Source organism: Panthera pardus, unplaced genomic scaffold (genome assembly GCF_024362965.1).
Source record: "Panthera pardus isolate Hobbes unplaced genomic scaffold, ASM2436296v1 HiC_scaffold_24, whole genome shotgun sequence".
Taxonomy (NCBI): domain Eukaryota; kingdom Metazoa; phylum Chordata; class Mammalia; order Carnivora; family Felidae; genus Panthera; species Panthera pardus.
The window spans coordinates 60,516,082-60,536,323 of NW_026526810.1; the positions used below are offsets into that span (position 1 = coordinate 60,516,082).

A 20,242-nucleotide genomic window follows, 5' to 3' on the forward strand; every position below is an offset into this window, starting at 1 on the left:
GAGCCGAAGTAACCTCTAAAGGCCCTGCTTCAGGGGTACCCAGATCAGCGTTTGTACACCCTAACTCAGGCTGCCTCACTTCGGGTCCCGTAGAATCGGTTTCTCCGTTACAGGGCCTTTAGCCTCCGCCAAGTTCTGAAAAAAAATGAGAATGGGGTGTCTATTACATTTCCCCGAATGTATTGTCTCAGTCGCAGGCCAGATATATTAAAATGAGCTTGAAACAGTACCTTCCTCCAAAAATACGGCTATGGAGGAGCAAATGGAACTCACCTTTTTTTCTCTCTCTCTTTTCACATTTCTTAGTTGTGCCCACCACGCCCTTCCGCGTCTTACTAGACAGGCAGCTCCTGGCCACTCTCTGAGGTCCTGATTTTGAAATGAGAAACGGGCCAATCAGAGCGCGGAGCGCTGTTTGGCGCTGCCATTTGAGCCTGGGCTGGAAGTGAAGGTGGAAAGATTGCGGCTCCGGAGCTGCAGAGGCGGTGAGGGCGGAGGCATGAGGAGAGTTGCGTGGCTTCAGTGAGCAGACCGGGATGTGCCTGCCGGGGGCTGTAGGCAGGCTGATGGGGGAGGGAAAGAGCAGCCTGTGAAACGGGGTGACGGCGGCGACCAGCCCGGGCGGGGACCGGGACTGGAAGAGGCGCCTGAGCAGCCGGCTGGTCCGGCGGCTGGGCTGGGGTTGGGGACGGGGACTTGAGAGACGAACGTCCAGCTGAGCCTGCCAGCGCAGGAAGGCCGAGGAGAAGGGTCGTGTTTTGCCGTTGGGAAAGAGACGAGGGCGAAGGAAGGATTGGAGGAAGCTGGATCTTAGGAAGTGGCCGGAAGTGCTGAGAAGCTGGTAACAGGAGTCTGTACAAGGAACCGAAAGGATCAGGAAGAAAGAAGGGAGGTTTGTGTAAGTAGCCGAAAAGATCGAGTGACAAGAAAGAGGGCCGGTGTAAGTGAAGGAAAAGTGAGGTGTGGCTATATCAGAGGGAAGTAGGAGAAGACGGTCAGTGCAAGTGGGTTGAGGACCGAGGGAAAAGCCGTGGAAGTGGCTGGGGTCCGGGGCCGGAACAGTGCCAGACTTGGCCGGAAGGCAGCGGAGCGGAGCGCAAACCTGAGAGTGTTTGGAAATTGGAAGACTTGGTGGCGAACGAGGGTCAGAACTGAGATCCTGCCTCGGAGAGTGAGCGACGTGTCCGGGATGTGGGATCGGAGGCTGGTGAGGTTGGCCTTGTTGCAGCAGCTTCGGGCTGTCTATGGCATTAAGGTCAAGAGTGGCCGTGGGCAGTGCGATCGTAGGAGACATGAAACAGCGGCCACGGATACAGCGGTAGGTTCTGGGAAAGAGGTTTGTGTTAAAAAAAAAAAAAAACAAAAAACCCACCCTATCCATCACTTATTACAGGTCATGCTAAGATGTTCATTCTGTATGGATCCAAAGGATCCGAAAGAGAACGTGGCTAAGCGTGACTGATTGAATCCAGATGGTCAACTGCTGAAATTTAAAGAATGACATTGTTGATTCTTTACAGGGATTTTTAATCATTGAGAAAGTTGCAAGGTTTTTCAACCTCGCAACATTGACACTTGGAACTAGATAATTCATTCTTTGGGGTGGGAGGTGGGGGCTGTCCTGTGCATTATGGGATGTGTAGCAGCGTCTCTGGCTTTTACCCACCAGATGCCAGTAGCATATCCCAGTTTTGACAATTAAAAATGTCTCCAGATGTTGCCAATTTATTGTATTTTCCCAAGTAGATCTTAGGAAGGGAGACAAACAGTATCCACCCCACCCCGCGCCACCGTTTTAGAATTAAGATTTGGAAAGGGTCAAGGGGGATCAGTAAGTTTTCTAAATAAGTCAGTAGAGGAGGTGTGACAGAACATTAGAAATAGACTTCAGATAATCTCTCTGTATTTACTAATTTGAAAAAAAAAATAAGCTTGCTGCTTGTTTTTTTTTTTTTTTTTTGAGATACAAAGCTATTTTAAGTATTTAGAGATGAAAGCTAGTAAGATTTGCACAGCTCTTAGTTTATAATTTCTGAAAAAAAAAATAAGTACTTGGATAAGAAAGCTAGTAATAAAAATAATTTGTATACCTCTTAATAGCTTATAGATTCTGGAGACAGTAATTTTTGTTGTTTGCAGCTGGTGGCAACATACTTGTTTATATGTAAAAACTGGAGTGGTTTTTTTGGTTGTAAAACTGGTTTTCCAAGATCTCAAATGTAGTTGGTTTTGAAAGTGTATGAAAGACTTTGTGTCAGAGTTTTTTCACCCCTTAAAATCAGTACCAACTTTTAGAGTCAGGTAGACCTGAGTTTGAATCCTGCTCTACCCCTACTAGATATGTGATCTTAGGCTGTTTGTTGAATTTTCCTAAGCTTCAGTTTCCTACTCTATAAAATGGGAATAATGATATCTCTCCTTGGGTTATTTAGGGGATTTAAAAATGGTAAGATCTGTAGATTGGACTAGCACGGTGCCTGTCACATGCCACATATTCAGCTAATGATGGTTGTTACGGCAGTCATTGGTCTAGATCCTAATGGGTAGTCAGGCTAGAAATTGTAATAAAAATATTCTAATAAATATTAAGGTCAAGAGTGGCCATGGGCAGTGCGACCGTAGGAAACATGAAGCAGCAGCCACAGATATAGCGGTAAGTTCTGGGGAAAGAAATACAGAAGATGGTTGTGTTATAGGAATGGAAACAGGATGAGTAATATTTGACAACTAGATTTCTTGTAGTTTTCTAAGTACATTCTATTGACTTACTTATAAAACTTACTGATCCCCCTTGACCCTTTCTGAATCTTAATTCTAAAACGGTGGTGCGGGGTGGGGAATGGGGTGGGTACTAAGTACATTGTAAATGATACTCCAATACACAAAGTTTAAAAAGCATCTTGTTAGTTTTATTTTATGAGCTTATAGCAATTACTGTGAGTCCATTGTTGAGAATAATAGACTTGAGGAAAAAACCCTGAATTCTGTGTATGTTAAGATATCTCTAGACTTATAATCAGCTTCAGCATCTGATTTTTGCATTTTGTTTGGTTGTCCAGTATCAAGACAATTCTGATTTACCCAAATAAGGGGTTTCCCACACTAACATTTTTTTTAATAGCTCACCTTGAAATGGGAATTCTAACAGCAACACATATTCTGTGAATGCTTACTCAATGTCAGACACGACCGTAAATGTTTTACATCTTTTAATTCATTTAATTCTCTCTGTAACTCTGTGACTGAGGACCTGTGTGAAGGTGCCGAAGCATACAAAATTAATTTGATCAAGATCATTCAGCTAATAATCAGAAGAGCCAACGTTTGAAACCTGGCAGTCCTGCCACTAGGAGCCTGCTCCCTTAAGCACTATCGTGTACTGCCTTCTGTATTCACCAGTTGAATGGAGCCAGATGCTTGAAAAGGACTGGCAAGATTTTGTTACTCTGTTGAAAAGCTGACAGAGCTGAATGATATTTGTCAATGTAAGGGTAAATAAGGTGCTCTTATCACATAAGTGCGTCAAGAGCATTCATGGAGAGCAGATGCATCTAAGCTAAATGAATGTTTATGAGACTGGGTATACCCACTCATCCAATTCTGTATAGGCAGATATATACACGCGTGTATTTATTTTTAAATCCAGGGCAAAACTACAACCTTCTTAATCAGTAACACGTTTTTAAGAAGTTTGAATGTATGCACAAAGATAGTGGCAGATTCTTTATTCACAAGTATGTAACATACAGATTTAGTCTTGGATCTTCAGTGTATTAAGTTTGAATATGAGTAATACATTTGAATGTGACTTTTCACAAATATTTTTCAAAGTAGTTAGATGTGAATTAAATGTTTGCAGAAGAATCCTTTTCTTGGTTACTTTAGAACATAGTTTGAATAGCACTTTTCCACCAAGTGTGGAAAAGAAGATCAGGTCTAAAAATAACCATTTCTGATGTAATTTTAGGAAGTACTCAATGAGTGACAAGAATTACCATTATCAATTTAACCTTTTGTTCATCTTAGTATTTATAAGGTGACAGAAGGAAAGTATAAGGTCAGTGTTTATAAGGTTACTGAAAGAACCTGTAGTATTTTTAGAAAATGTTAGTGTTTCAGCCAAATTTTGTTTTAAGCATTAACTGGATTGATTTTCCATTATGGGATTGGAAACTGATGGAATGCATTACATTGCTTCAGTGCAATGACTTTCTCTATTTTTTTTTTTTAATTTTAATTCCAATACAGTTAACATGCAGTGTTACATTAGTTTCAGGTATACAGTGTAGTGATTGAACAATTCTATACATTATTCAGTGCTTATCATGATAAGTGTGCTCTTAACCCCCTTCACCTGTCTCACCCATCCCCTCACCCACAATGACTTTATCTTGACTATTTTTGTACTCCTAGCACCAGCGATGTTTAATGTATAGTAGTTACCTTTTACCAAATGTCCTCATAGTAATTGTTTTCATTGTCTTGATTGATGATTTCAATTTTTAAAAATTTTCTGAGGTTTTTAATTTGCTTAATATTTAAGAAAACTTATATTATGCCTAATATTTGTGTTAGAATAACTGAATTTGCCGTTTTAGGGTAAAATATTTGGAGTACCTTTTAATGTATTGCCCCATTCTGTTGTACCAGAATATGGACATATTCCAAGGTAAGCTAAGTTTGAGATGAAGAAAAAATATTTCAAACTGGTGTTTGAGCGTTTAAAAAGAAATAGTTGATTGACTCTTTCACATTTGTTTTGAACTAGCAAATGATTGAATTTCTCAACATTAACGAATGTAATGTCGAAATGTTTTTAAACTTTTACATATTTTAACTTTTTAATTTCTGTTCATTCCTAGGATTGAATTTAAGGTTCAGTAATAAATTAAATGTTAAAAAGCAAGTTATTTTTGTTCTACTAAGAGTGTTTAGTTCTATACTAATTCTTTTGCTGCAATTCTGACTATATTCAGTAATACACTGAATTTCAAATTCAGTTACAATTTATATATTTTTTCTGTCTTAGAAATGTTGGATGAGAGTATTTTTTTCTCCTATACAAGTTTTTAAATTTTGTTAGGTTTTCAAAATTGTGATTCCATTATAGTTAACATACAATATTATATTAGTTTCAGGTGAACAATATAGTGATTCAACAATTCTATACATTACTCAGTGCTCATAATGATAGTGTACTCTTTAATCCCTATTTCACCCATCCCCCTACCTACCTCCCCTCTAATAACCATCAGCTTGTTCTCTAGTTAAGAGCCTGTTTCTTGGTTTGTCTGTCTCCCTCTCTCTCTTTTTCTTTTGTGGATAAAAGAATATTTAAGATAACATTCAATAGTATCTGTGAATACAAATTATGTAACACTTGAGCTTTTCTATGTCACTTACTATTTATTTAAAAGTAACCTTTTAGACTAACAGCATCAGAAATTACTTGGGAAGTTTACATCTTAAATAGTTGAAAGACACATGTAAGGAAACTATCTTAGGTCTTACTAATTCATTTCCCCTCTATCCAAAGTAGGGTTTATTCTGGCTACTCTTGTTCAGTAACCTAGGTTTTTAACTGATGCATTGTACAAAAGCATTTATTGAATACTTTGCTGCCTTGGAACAGTTTTCCTTCATTCAGCATATAAGTGTAGATTAACAATCTACACTTCACAATCTTTGTAAGGTGAGCACTTACTATTTTGCTTTTTAAATGACCTATGAAAGGTGTGCTTATGCTTTTCTACCTTTAGAATTGCAAAATATATCCCCAGTAATGATGACTAAATCTTTTTTGTAATTTCTATGCCCACTTTAAACAAACAAACTTTAAATTCTGTCAGGCGCCCCCTGGGACACTCAGCCATTGTGCACCAGTACAATGCTATCAGTTGCTTGCTGCTAACATCTATTCTTACTTGTTGGTATCACCTGTTAACTATTAAAGCCAACATCGATGGTTCAAATTGTTCAGTATAAAGAAATTGAGCACACACTTCTAAGTATGAGAAGGATTGTAAGGACTAGGATATATTTGACTTTTTTTCTGAGAGGTAATGTTAGAGTGAGAAAAACATGTTGCCTTTTTTTGGGCCAGTGTAGTAGATGGTAAATATTTAAAGCTATGTATTCTCTGCAAGGTTACACATGAAGAGAGGATAAAGAAAAGAAGAAGGCCTTAGGGCCCTGGGTTATACTAGCATGAAGAGGTATGGCAGAAAAAGAGGAGCCAGGAAAGGAGTTTGAGAAGGAGCACTTAGGGGGACAGCAGGAAAACCCGAAGTTATCATGAAAAAGAATATTTTCCAGAAAAGCAGGGAGTGGTCAAGTGTGTGAGATGCTGGCAGGACAAACAAGATGAAGACAATTGACCATGGGTTGGTGACCTTGTTGAGAGCTGTTTTGTTGGAGTAATGGTGGTGAGAGTTCATTGGAGAGGGTTGAGAGAGACTGGGATATGAAGTGGGGGCAGTGAAAAAGACACACCCTGTGCTGTGAGCAGAAGCAGAGAAATGGAGTAGGATTGAGAAGGATGTAGAATTAAGCAGCTTATTGAAGTTGTCCTGGATAAAAAGATGGACCATAAACCACTTAGGAAGCAAAAAAGACAACTAGAGGTAACCTTTTTATCCCAAAGATTGAAGGGATTTCTGACACCAAAGCTTCTAAAGACAGTACTTAGTCTGCTCATGTGTTTTGGTAGGAGAATAGGATTTAGTTAGATGTGTTCTGAAAAGAGTTGAAAAGAGTTCTTTCTTTCAGTTTTCTTGTTGATGCTTGCACATCTTTAGAAGAGCATATTCATACAGAAGGGCTTTTTAGGAAATCAGGATCTGTTGTTCGTCTGAGAGCCCTAAAGGTAAGCATATTATTGAACTATTATTTTTCATTTGTGCCACTTTTTGATTTGGTTTTTAGAATTTAAATATTTAGAACTATTGCATGAATTACTAATAGAAATTGGATTTGCAAATAGCCTTTTTCATGGCAGAAGAACCTTTTTTTCTAAAAGGAATTGTGCAGCATTTATATAATGCTTTAAGTGTTACTGAGATATAATTGACAAATATTTAACGTATACAACTTAATGCTATATGTATATACTGTGAAATGATTGCCACGATCTATTTATATAATGCTTTAAAAGTTCAGAGTATTTCAAATTCATGGTCCTTTATTGCTATAAACTATACGAAAGGAAATGTTTTTTTAATTTTAGCCTTCTAAAATGGCATGTGTATAGTAAAACAAGTGTTAAGAGACATTTATTTTTTTTAATATACATATTTAATGTTTATTTTTTAGGGGAGGGGGGGAGACAGAGGATCCAAAGCAGGCTCTGTGTGACAGCAGAGAGCCCAATGTGGGGCTCGAACCCACGAACCATGAAGTCATGACTTTAGGTGAAGTCGGACGTTTAACCGACTGAGCCACCCAGGTGCCCCAAGAGAAATTTATTAAAGAAAACTCTCTAGAGTATAAGAAAGGATATTTTTATTTGCAGTAAACTCTTAAGCCCTCAAATACTCAAGATTATTTTATTTATTTCAGAGTAAACTGGATCATGGTGAAAGTTGCCTGGCTTCTGCACCACCTTGTGATGTTGCAGGACTTCTTAAGCAGTTTTTCAGGGAATTGCCGGAGCCCATTCTTCCAGTTGATTTGCATGAAGCACTTTTCAAAGCTCAACAGTTAGGAACAGAGGAGAAGAATAAAGCTACATTACTGCTCTCCTGTCTCATGACTGACCACACAACCGATGTATTAAGATACTTCTTTAACTTTCTCAAGAGTGTTTCCCTTAGGTAAGTAATAAGTCTTAGGAAATGACAGTTTGTTAATCAGCTTGATTTACCCTTATAGACAATAAGTTAAAATTACATTTGGAATGGAAATTTTTCTTAAAAAATTACTCCTTACTATAAGAAGTATATCCTGTATAATATAAGAACCAATATACCGAACGATTTAGTATTTTCTCGCTGACTTAACATCATCATTATGAATGGCTTATTGGTGTCAGTAGGAGTCTTTGTCCACTGAATAGCTTCAGATGACTGTGTTTTAAACAATTTTTTTTTCTTTTCTTCTCAAATTTGTCCCCCCTCTCAGCTGTCAGTGAGCCTCCTTGTTCTGGACATGCTTGTAGCCTTCTAATACAGTTTTTCTGTGTGTGGATTTGAAAACCAAATATACATGTTCAATTTGCATGGAAACCCAAAGTGTGGACTCCATGGTTAGCATGGTTTTTATGATATATATTTAAGCACACACACAGGAGCTATTTTTGGTTATGTCTTATTTCAAGCCAGTCATATAGATGGGTAGACAAAGGGTAACTATTTTGACTTGTGTTTGACTGATAAAGTAAGAAGTCTTCAAAGTGTGCCCAATATATTAACTCCCTGTTTTTCTCTGGGTCAATCTAAGAAAAACCTTGTTTCATTTAAGGTCTAGTGAGAATAAGATGGATAGCAGCAATCTTGCAGTAATATTTGCACCAAACCTTCTTCAGACAAGTGAAGGACATGAGAAGATGTCTGCTAACACAGAAAAAAAGCTCCGAATACAGGCTGCAGTGGTACAGACCCTTATTGACCATGCATCAGATATTGGTAAGATGTAGTTGCTTTATTAAATAACAGGAGTTGTTTGAGGGAGATCCCATATTCCTCCAAGTGAACTGTGAAGACAGCTGTTAGAAAGTTGATGTATACTATCTGAACATTTTGAGTGAAAGTGGAGGAAAAAATGTTAACTCTGAACGTTTTTGTTTAGGGCATGTTCCAGATTTTATCCAGGAAAAGATACCGGCCATGTTGGGTATTGATGGTTTCTGTGCTACTCCATCATTAGAAGGTTTTGAAGAAGGTGAATGTGAAACTCCTGGTGACTATAAGAGAAAGCCAAGACAAAGTGTAGGAGGTAAGGGGTAGTGGCAGTCCTGTTTTGTGGAGGTACAGCAATATGCTTTTATCTAAAATGTGTTTAAATATAATAAAGATTAAGCTGTGGTATATATCTTTTGGGGGCTTACAGCATAGTTGGAAAGACATGACACATGCATGTGAAAAGCAAAAATGACAATACAATTTAGTATTGAATGCTAAACCTTTACACAAACGTGAGAGGTATTCAAAGGAAAAAGTTCCCTGGAGTCAAGGACTCCAAAGAAGAAGTCAAACTGAACCTTCTTGAAAAACGGGTAGAGGCTAGGGGAATTGGGTAGAGGGTCAGAATATTTGTATCCTATTGTAGATAAGAAGGATGCTATGAAGAAAGATTTGTGTAGGGAAGTAATCTATCTGTGTCGGTAAACAGACTCACATGACTTGAGTGAGGGGTTCATTGTAAGCTGACATAAACTTAGATGCTGGAAAACCACAAATATTAATATGAATTATTGGTGACAGGTAAATGTTGAATTATAATTGATAATATATGTGCTTTGCATTTCAGATTTTGTTAGTGGAGCATTAAATAAACTTAAATCTAACAGAACACCCTCTATTACGCCTCAACAGGAAAGAACTGGTAGGTATTATATATTTTTTGTTTAAGTGAAAATTTCTGTATATTATGTAAAAAGTAATCATAACATAACTTATTTTGGTTTAATCAAATCCAAGTACTATTTCCAGTGGAAATACTGTACTCTAATACTAAGTTGTGACATTACTAATTACATTGGATATAATGAACCCAAAATTGTAGTTAAGAATTTCTTTTAGTCTCTAGTTATATCTTTAGTCTTCTAAATCATGCTTTTCTGTTGAATGTAAGTTGGATGCTATTGAATATGTGAAAATAGCTCCAATCTCATTTTTGTTTAGAACCAGAAGTTTATTATTTTATCTTCCAATTTTTTTTATCTTGGTTTGCTTGTGGCTGAAATTATTCGGCCCAATAACACAATAATAGACCATATGATCACTTGTTTTGTTTTTCAGATTGAAGAAAAGATTGAAGAAATTTAGTGGTTAATACTCATTTATGATGAAAAGCAGAACTAATAAGTAGATCAGTTTATTTGAACTCCTTGATTACGATTTTATTCCATATGTTAATATTCTTTAATGTGGATTATATACATCTTTCAGTCTGTTTGGTTTAAGTTACTATTGTTTGTTAATCTTGCCTCTTTGTGACTTTCCTCTTTTCATTTTAAGTAATTGGATGGTGTTAATTTAGTTATAACATATATTTGATAATGTAAACATATTCCCTCATTCCTTGGTTAGCTCTAAGTAATGGCTTTATAAGAAGAAATTATTAGAAGCTTTTGTATTTTATCAACTCTGTGGGAGAAACAACAAATGATTGTTTTTTTGTTTTTGTTTTTTCAGCTCAGCTACCTATATCACCCATGAATCTTACACCAAATGCTAAGCGTAAACTACCAATAGAGTCTTCTCATGGTTTCTCAAGTAAGAAAAGGAAATCAATCAAGCACAATTTTAACTTTGAGTTGTTGCCAACTAATCTCTTCAACAATTCTACACCAGCATCAGGTAGCAAATAGAATTTGTATAATTGGGTTGTAAACGTTAACATGAATGCCTATTCTGGGCAAAGTGCTATTTCATATTAATGCCACCCCGTTTAGGAGCTTTGGCTTTATTCTGTTTATCAAATCTCTGAATTTTTATAAAGTCCCTAACTTCTAAAATAGACACTGGTTCAGTATTATTATGTGTATGTGTATATGTTTTATGACCATGCTGTTTGAAAGTTAGGATAAATAACTCAGAGTGAGAGTTTGGGCTTCTGTGTATAGCACTGGCGCTCAGATACTAGGTGACGGGACATCCTGAATACCACTTTAGTTACTTCTTGATCTATTGCTAGGGCTGTGTTGCTATCTTCTGTTGAGATTGCCAGTTTGATTTTCTCTAAAGGCAGAGTAGTGGGGTATTGGAGGAACAATTATGGTTGCTGTTGAAGGGCGGGGGGGGGGGGTGGGATTTTTTAGTTTTATACTCAAGTAGCTTTTATAAAAGCTTTAAAAACTTTGTTTATGCTGTTCCTTGTGGCATGGTTTCCAGATGGTTTACTGACCTGCCATTTTCTTCCAAATGACCTCTGAGTTTCTAATGTGGCCAACCAGAGCCTCCAGAGAACAACTGAGTTTTGCTAATTTGAGTATCAGATCTTTGTTAGTGTGATCTTAGATTGAGTTGGCTCTTTCAAGTTGGCTCATAGTCAGTCTTACAAGTTAACCTTATGATCAGCCCAAAAAGAAATGAAATTCTAACTAAGCCCAGAGTCTTCCATCTCAGATTTGTCTCACATTTCGTCAAAATATGAGTGATCTCTGATTCTTTCAGGTTTTCAATTTCAGTTAATGTTGAGAATTTTACTTTGACTTTGTTAGTTAAATGATGAGATCTTCTTCCCAGAAACTTTTTGTTTACGTTATCCAAAAAGTTCAGATTTTCCTTGTTTGTTTTATTAGAAAGTTGAACAGAATAGCGACTTGTTTTTTATGGTCTTTCACAGGTTCTCTATGGGTTTAAATGTAATGATAAGAACTCTAAGGCTCTGTCTGTATTTCTTTGAGTATTCAGAAGTTAGAGACTTACGTTCTTTTAAACTAACTTACTGTTTTCTTAATTAAGGTTTTTTCCACTTTGGAGTAACTGTTCCCAAATGGCCAATGTGAGCTGTAATTCTGCCTGCCTCTGCTTATAAGCATTATAACATCTGCCCCAAGAAATGAACCTTTATTTATTTTTGGGACAGAGAGAGACAGAGCATGAACGGGGGACGGGCAGAGAGAGAGGGAGACACAGAATCGGAAACAGGCTCCAGGCTCCGAGCCATCGGCCCAGAGCCTGACGCGGGGCTTGAACTCACGGACCGCGAGATCGTGACCTGGCTGAAGTCGGAGGCTTAACCGACTGCGCCACCCAGGCGCCCCAAGAAATGAACCTTTTGATTCCTTCTCTCCAAGCTCCCCAAACATAGTTTAAACCTGCTTGTGTTACTGGAAATTCAGTACGAGCCTGCTCAATCAGTGATTTTTTTCATGGATGCGAGACACAAAAAGAACTTCCATGCTCTTCTGCCATCTTGGCTCCTCCCTTCAATGACTTTTTTTTTAATAAAAAAAATTAGTAAGTTCAATAACCTGTTATTTTAACACCATTTTTCTTTGACCACACTTTCTCAGCCACAATTCAATAAATTCTGTCTGTAAAATTGAAAATAGATTGGTTTCTAATTTTGGGTAATAGCTATGATGCTTTTTTTAATGTATAAAGGCAGCTATAGTAATCTATAATCCATGAATTACCTATTTATAATTTTTTTCCTATATGTGTGATGACTTTGCATTATTCCCTATATTCTGGCCGTGCTTCCTTGTGACCACTGATATATTTTCAAGATTAGACTACAGCTCTAGAATAAACTACCTATGTCACACTGGCTACATTACATTGGCCTCTAAAATTTTTGTCAGCCAAATGTACCCAGAAGTCTCTGTAATGGTTGTATTATTTTCTTCCTGTTTTTGCAACTAAAAAAAAACCATGCTGTCTCTGTTTGGGGACCTGTGTGAATTTTTTATCAATACAGGTGATGAGTTGAGAGGGTTCATGTTTATTGAGTATATCCTGGACTTGATTCAAATATAAGTCAAATGTATATAGAGCCTTGGTTCATAACTTTTTCCCTTAATTTTTTATTATAGTTTCATGGTATAGTGTTAAATAACTTAATCAGAATGAGCTGTTGTAACCACTTATTGTTAGCATGGAACTTGGCTGTAGCCAAGTGGTTAGGCATGTTTTATAACTGGTTTTTGTTTGCCAGAAATATTGAACAGAGGCAGGTAGACAGCAGTTGGCTAGCCAGGTACATACTAGATACTCAGACTCTAAATTGTTTTCAGTAGCTCATTTTTGGTAATAGCAATAATTAACATTGTGTAACATAGGTACTGTGCTAGACATTTCATATATAAATATATAACAGTAGTTTTTATATTTACTGTAGAAGTCCATTTTCAGAGCTATTTAGTAAGTGGTGGGACAAACTCAAGTCTGCCTGTCTGGAAAGCTTGCTCTTTCTCCAGTCTGCAATAGTGCTCACACCTCCCTTGTATTCTTAAACGAGTTTAAAGTAAAACTCTGATATAAAAGTCATGTTTCATCTGACCCTTAATTGCCAACAAAAAATTTAAAGTAAGAAATTGATACTATTTTTTTTTTTTTTTGAGTTGAGTTTATTTGGCTTCTGAAGTTTCTTACCAGAAATTATGTGATTTTGTTGTTGCTTAGGGTTGGATATTAAGACTTTAAACCTAATTGCTACTAATATTTTACACTTGGAAAAGAAAGTATGTGTGGTGTATTATATGTGGTTATTTTTATAGTTCACATTGATACAAGCCCCGAAGGGTCAGCTCAGAGTTCATTCTCTCCTGTAGCCATCAGTGGAAACGATTCGATCAGTACAAGTGTGCTAAGGCGAAGTAAGAGGATTGCAAGTAAAAAAATTTGCAGGTAATACATCCAGGACATTTTGTTTTCATGGATAAACATTTGGTGTATATAGTAAATAAAATGCTTTGTTTGTCTTTCTGCTGAGAAACATGTTTGAATCATAATTTTTAAAAATTCTCTCTGCCTTTATTGTCTTATTAATTAGTGCCCTTTGTATATACTCCAGAGAAAGAGTCTTAATTTGAGTCCACTTGCTTGCTTAAAATCCTATTGTATGTTGATGTGTGTAATTTTTTAATTTCCTGCTAATTTAAAGGTAGTCTGTTCTAATGATTCTGGTTTATAAGTGACTAAATAACTCTTGAGATAAACAGGAGAGGCCTCTTTATACACAAATATAATGTGTTCCTATACTGTATTTCTTTTTTTTTTTTTTTTTAAACATTTGTTTATTTTTGATCGAGCACCAGTGGGGGTGGGGGGAGAGGGGTCAGAGGGTCCGAACCAGGCTCTGGGCTGACAGCAGCGAGCCCAATGTGGGACTTGAACTCAGAGACCGTGAGATCGTGACCTGACCCAAAGTCAGACACTCAACTGAGTGAGCAATCGAGATGCCCCCATACATGGTATCTCAAAGCTTAACTGATTTTAGAAAATTATTATGCTGTTTAATTGCTAGCAATATAATTTGCTCTGGACTTGAAAATTTCATTTTGCGAGAATGCCTCCAGTTTTTATGCTGACATTTTTAAATGCCATTCTTTTTTAGGGTGGAATCGGGAAAAGCAGGCTGCTTCTCTCCTAAGATCAGTCGTAAAGAAAAGGTCCGAAGATCTCTTCGTTTGAAATTTAGTCTGGGGAAAAGTAGCAAAGACCTAGTAAGTGTCTTTCACCATTTCATTGATGTTCATATTAGCATAAAGTGTAGATGTGGTGGTGAAAGACCCTCTACCCTGTCTCTCCAGCCACAGTTGCCTTCTCTACTCCCCTTTATACCAGACTCTTGCATGTGAATCAATACTGATTGTTTCCTCCTTTTCTGTTCTGCTTAAACTGATTCATTCCAGTGAGGCTTTTATCCCCAATATTCCATGCAACTGTTCTGAAGGTCATCCATGAATTCAGTGGTGCTCAAACCAGTGATCAGTCCTTGTTAGTCTTCACCTGGCTGGTTACTTGCTCCTCTTTCGCATACTTCCCTTCCTTGCTTCAGGGACACTTTTACTCATGATTTTCTTCCTTCTTCATGGGTTACGTTTCTAATTCCTTTACATTAGAGTGTCCAAAGCTTTGTCCTTGGACTTCTCTTTTCTCTTTCTACTCAAAGTGTTCATTAGCATTAAATGTCCTATATTTGCTTAAGACTTCCAAATGTATATCTCCAGACCAAAATGCTTTCCTGAACAACTTGACTGTTTAGCACCTGCCTACTTGACTTCTCTGCTTGGATGTCCATCCAGTAGACAACTCACCTGTAACCTGTCCCAGATAGAGCTCTCAAGATGCATTTCTTCACTGTTGCTCTTTCTCCAGTCATTCCCCTCCCCACCAACCACACACTTACCTGTAGTCTTCACCATCTCACATATGGCGACTCACCTGGTCACTTCGGCCAAAAACCACGTAGGCATTCTTGACTCCTCACATCCTGTGTAAACCAGTAGGGCATCTTGTGTATCTTCTGCTTTCAGAGTATATCCAGATCGACCAATTGTCACTGGCACTACATTTCCACCATTCTCTAAATTCTGTCATCTCCAGCTTGGATTACTGCAATAAGGCCCTACTAGTAGGTCTGCCTGCTTCTACCTTGCTGCAATACTAGAGCCAAAATTATTCTTTTAAAACCCAAGTGAAGTCCTGTCACTCCTCTGCTCAGAATCCTCCAATGACTCCTCATTTCACTCTGAAAAAAAGGTAAAATTCTTATGTTTACAAGTGCCTCTCCACGGGACTGGATCCAGCCTGCCTCTCTGAGCCCTCCTCCCGTCAGCCTCCCTTGCTCACTCGGCCTCTTGTTTGTCAAATGTGCCAGACCTGACTTCAGCCTTGGAGACTGTCCTGGCCTTTCTTCTCTGTGGAATGTTCTTCTCCCTTTTATCCTCATGGTTCTTACCCTTTCACATTTTTCTTTACTCACCAGTCATCTTCCAATCACTCTGTTTAAAATGACAGCCCCACCTTTCTTCACTCCAGAGCCTTCTTACCCTGCTTTACTTTTTGCCATAGCACTTCTCACCTTGTGTATTGCGTAATATACAAAATAATCTACGGTTTTTCTTGTCCTGATCAAAATCACCCCATCTAAAATGTGAATTCTGTGAGGTGAAGATTTTGGTCTGTTTGTTTTGTTCACTCACTGTTGTGAACATGCCCTGGCTCAGAGTCCTCACAAAAGAAAGAAATTTTTTAGTTAATGAATATGTGAGGCTGTTTTTATTTTAGATCATAAAATATCAACTAACAGCCAAGTCAAAAGCTTACAGTTTTCATCAACATGCATGCAAGTAAATTTGTGTTGGCTACAAATTGTTTTTCAATTTTTTATACATTTTTCAATCAGCTGTAGAGGATTTTGATAAATACAAAAACTTTACTTGGTCTTAATATCCTGAATTAACTAGATTTATTTCTTAACCAAAACATTTTCAATTTTCTTTTCTTTACAGAACGGGTGTCCTGGTGTCGATAGATACGAAAATGTTGGTCGACGACTTGCAAATCAACAAAGTTTAAAAAATAGGATTGAATCTGTAAAAACAGGTCTCCTTTTTAGCCCAGATATTAATGAAAGATTAACAAAGAAAGGTACATTTATATGGTATTGTTAGTTTTATGCAAAAAAACCTACTTTCATTGTTTTTCTGAAAAATTTGTTCCAGCTTGAGACGTAATTAACATATAACCTTCAATTATTTTTATGGTAAAATATATTAAGTAATTTACTCTTCTAGAAATTGAAAATTCATGTTTGAAAAGTAAAAATGTTTGAATTGGGATTGTATTTTTGTATGAACAATTGGAGGATGCTTATAAATACAAAAAGTTTGACGTTTTTATACTAAAAATTATTCTTTTAACACAAATCCTTAACTTATTGAAATTAAATGCTTAATACCTTTATATGCCATGTGTTTGAATAATATTTGAAATATGTTTCAAATATAAATGATTAAAAAGACTGAACTGCTTTATTTTAGGTTCAAAAAAGATCAGTAAGTCTGAGGAGAACTTATTAACCCCAGAGCGTCTAGATGGAACAAGTTACCGGATGTCTTGGACAGGACCTACTAATTCCGGTTTTCAAGAAATGGTGACAAATGAAGTTTCTCCAATCAAGGGAAATCTTGAGGTGGAAAGCTCTTCTTCGGAGCCTGATACTTCAGTTGAAAAGTTACCTGTTAGTTCATATGAACGCACCCTTTCTAATGTACAGGATAAGCATAACAACAGTGTAACTGGAAGCTCTCTTAGTGGGGATGAAAATCACTTGACCACAGAGACTCTGGTGAAAATTCAGAAAGCATTTTCCGAATCTGGAAGTAATCTTCATGTATTGATAAATCACAGCCAGTCATCAGTAACTAATGTGGGGAAAGTAAAACTAAATGAAACCTCTTCTACAGAATACAGTCCAGAGAAAAATCTGTTTGAGACTAATGATTTGACTGTGATAGAATCAAATGAACATCAAACTGGTAAAGAAGAACATAGTTTTTCAGAACGAGACATCTCACTCCATCAAACTCAAAATTTGGATAGAGAAGCAACTGTAAAATGTTATTCAACTCATGTGAAGATTGAACATGAAGAAAGCATTTGTTCAAATATACCTAAAGACTATTCAGTTAAGCAAGAGTTGCCTAGTGATGAACACGTAAAGGAACAGCAGTCTCTGGGGGATAAAGTAAATCCTGAATTAAGGGAGAGTGAGAATATGATCGAAGAGAACTTGGCGAAGCATGCAGCTAGCACTTCTTCCTCAGAGCCCATCACGTGTAACATAACAAACTTGTCCAAACGCAGGCCTGTGAGAATTGTTAAGCAGCAGTCGCTGGTGGAAACCTGCAGCGCTACGGTTTCTGAAAGCTTACAGATGACAGAGCGTGGTAATGTGTCAGACCACATACAGTGGTTTAACAAGCTTTCTTTAAATGAACCAAATAGAACAAAGGCAAAGTCACCTCTTAAGTTTCAGCGTACACCTGTTCGTCAGTCTGTCAGAAGGATTAACTCCTTGTTGGAGTATAGCAGACAACCTGTACGGCACAAATTGGCGAGTCTTGGTGATGCCGCTTCTCCTCTGGTGAAGTCAGTGAGCTGTGACAGTGCTCTTTCCTCTGGTATGGAAAGTACATCAAAAGATTCCTTGATTTCATATACCAAATCAGGTCCTAAAGAACAGAAGTTTATGGGGTGTGGACAGTCCAATGTTGATACAGTTTTGAAATCAAGCATGGAGTTAACTTCTCAATCTTTCTCAAAGACCAAGAGGCCCCCAGACTCCACGAATGCTTCTCTTGGGTCTACCAGAGTTTGTAAACAGGAAGTGGTGTCCAGAGGCCAAATTAAGGTTCCCTTGGATGACCTGACAAATCATGACATATTAAAATCTGTTGTAAATAATAATGTGGGCTTTTCTCCTGGGATAAATAGCAGAGTCCTTAGGAAACCATCAGAAAAAGAAAGGGTCTGGTATAAAGGTTCTCCAAAAAATCCCATCGGAAAAGCTCAGTTACTACCAACGAGTAAACCTGTAGACTTGTAATTGGTAGATGTTAATACTTGTTAATGTAAATAAAATTAGCTGTTAGTGATAGGACTTGCAGGATAATCTGCATGTTGGTTTGTTAGCTCAGGAAGGTTAAGTGATAGATTTTAATTTCAGTGCACAAGCAACTTGAATTCTTATGCTTGTATAAATGACTTGTTTTTCTTAATTATGGCAGTATTTAAATTTTGTAATTGTATTGTGATCTCTTCAAGCAGAGGTTACATTTTACCTTTTGAAAGAAGTTGTTGGCTGGGTTTATGAGAAATTAATTCTTGAAAATTGTATGAATTTTATTTTTAAGTGTGATAGGAAGAGTGAACGAGTTGTGACTATTTCCTGTTATTCCTCCTGAGTCAGAGAAGGTTTCTACAAGAAATTTCTAACCCGTAAAGGGAAGAGATAAGCCCTACAGGTCTTATTTCTTGAATTCCGTTGATATTTATGGTTTATGCCAGAATCCCTAGAAATTAACTTGCTTCAATAGCAACTTAATCTTTTATTCCAATTTGGGGCAGAATAATTGGGTTTATATGGTCTGTAGATGTGTACAGCCGGTTCCCTTGGACGAAGAATAACGGCTAAAGCAGAATAAGGACTCAAGTGTGCTCTTAGGGAAAGATGCTGCAGAAATATTCGATGACTTTTGAGCCATACTATGTTTTATAGTTAATTTGCACAAATATATTTGTAGCTGTTTTGTCCAATATAGGATTTAAAATTATTTAAGGAGGAATAATTAAGCTTGGAAATTTTTAATCAAGGTGATTTCTTACATTCACATACTTGATTTTATAATTTAAAATAGGTGATGTGCCTCTGTACATTTAGCTTGGATTCTTAACTTTTGATTCTTATAAAAGCCTATGATGGTTTTGTCTGGTGTGTAAATGTTATTTATTTAGCATAGACATTAAAGGTAACCTTCTGGAAAATGACTTGTCTGAATCTCTAATGAAATTCAAAATACCTTTTAGAATTTGAACCAAATTGTTGAGCAAATCTATCTAAATTTGTATTTTAAGTTATTAGAAGTTAATAATCTTTAAGGAAAGAATAATAGCAACAATGGTGGATATTCTCTAGGTTTTAGAGGAAGGAATATTGCAGGCCGAACAAACCACTGAAGATAGTTTTACAGGTCAGTTTTTAGAATGTCACATTCAGACGGTGGAGCAGAATAGAACAGCATTGCAAATCTACTCAGAGCAGCCAGAGTCATCAGATGTCTGCTTGACCACGTTCTACTTGATAGCAGTACACCTGTTTTATTTCAAAGCGATTTCCTGTCTATTACCTAGGAATCAACCCTTTCTCACTACCAGTAAGAATTTGACTTCTATAAAGACTGAAAGCCTGTAGATATGAATACCATGTTTATCTGACATCAAAACAGGTTTGTGATATAAACCGGATATTCATTTCGGCTGTTTATGATATTTCTGATAGTAAGTCGAGATAGGAAACATTCATAAACTTCGAAATAGATATTGTCTGATTCAGAGCAATTTTTTAAATTTCACCTTCCCTCTGGATAAACTTTTAAAGATGTATTAATATCATTTTATATCCATGGGTATGGGTGAAGTGTTGAATCAGAAGACTAATTCAGTAAGAAGCCATGGGAGATTAATGGTACAATTACCTGAATTAGTGGCTTTTCTGAGAGATTAATAATGAAAGATATTTATTTTTTAAAAAACTATCCAATATTACTCCCATTTTTGTTAGGTGAAAGCCAGCAGTATAGGAAGACTATGAAAGTAAGAAACTTGTACAGTCAGTAAAGTTAAATTTTAGAATTAATCTCTCCACTTTATCTAAAGTGGAGATGTTACTCATCTCATGAAGATATTTGGTCAAATGGTATGTGAACGTACTTAGTAAAGTTAGGTTAGGCCCTATGGACATAGGCGCCTGGGTGACTCAATAGGTTAACTGTCCAACTCTTGATATCAGCTCAGGTCACGATTTCACGGTTTGTGGAACTGAGCCCCAAGTCGGACTCTGGAGCTGT

The 20,242-nt window shown here is 37.0% G+C and overlaps 1 protein-coding gene across 2 annotated transcripts; it reads left to right on the forward strand.

Moving 5' to 3' along the window:
* The first annotated feature begins 417 nt into the window (after positions 1–417).
* Positions 418–19,163, forward strand: ARHGAP11A (Rho GTPase activating protein 11A). 2 transcript variants are annotated; one of them, XM_019442647.2, is made up of 12 exons: positions 418–1,318; positions 4,599–4,669; positions 6,769–6,865; positions 7,558–7,811; positions 8,458–8,621; positions 8,785–8,931; positions 9,466–9,540; positions 10,353–10,517; positions 13,385–13,514; positions 14,224–14,332; positions 16,124–16,262; positions 16,655–19,163. In XM_019442647.2, the coding sequence occupies exons 1-12, from the start codon at positions 1,190–1,192 to the stop codon at positions 18,220–18,222; spliced, it is 3,048 nt and encodes a 1,015-aa protein (XP_019298192.1). In that variant the 5' UTR covers positions 418–1,189; the 3' UTR covers positions 18,223–19,163. The 2 variants fall into 2 exon arrangements, with proteins under 2 accessions (XP_019298192.1, XP_019298193.1); XM_019442648.2 differs by having other exon boundaries at positions 13,439–13,514.
* The last annotated feature ends 1,079 nt before the right edge of the window (positions 19,164–20,242 follow it).

Excerpts from the sequence above, each read along its gene's own strand:
- ARHGAP11A (XM_019442647.2), top strand. The coding sequence starts at position 1,190 with ATGTGGGATCGGAGGCTGGTGAGGTTGGCCTTGTTGCAGCAGCTTCGG. Across the intron at positions 1,319-4,598 it reads CAGCGGCCACGGATACAGCG|GGTAAAATATTTGGAGTACC; the intron begins GTAGGTTCTGGG and ends TTGCCGTTTTAG. Across the intron at positions 7,812-8,457 it reads CTCAAGAGTGTTTCCCTTAG|GTCTAGTGAGAATAAGATGG; the intron begins GTAAGTAATAAG and ends GTTTCATTTAAG.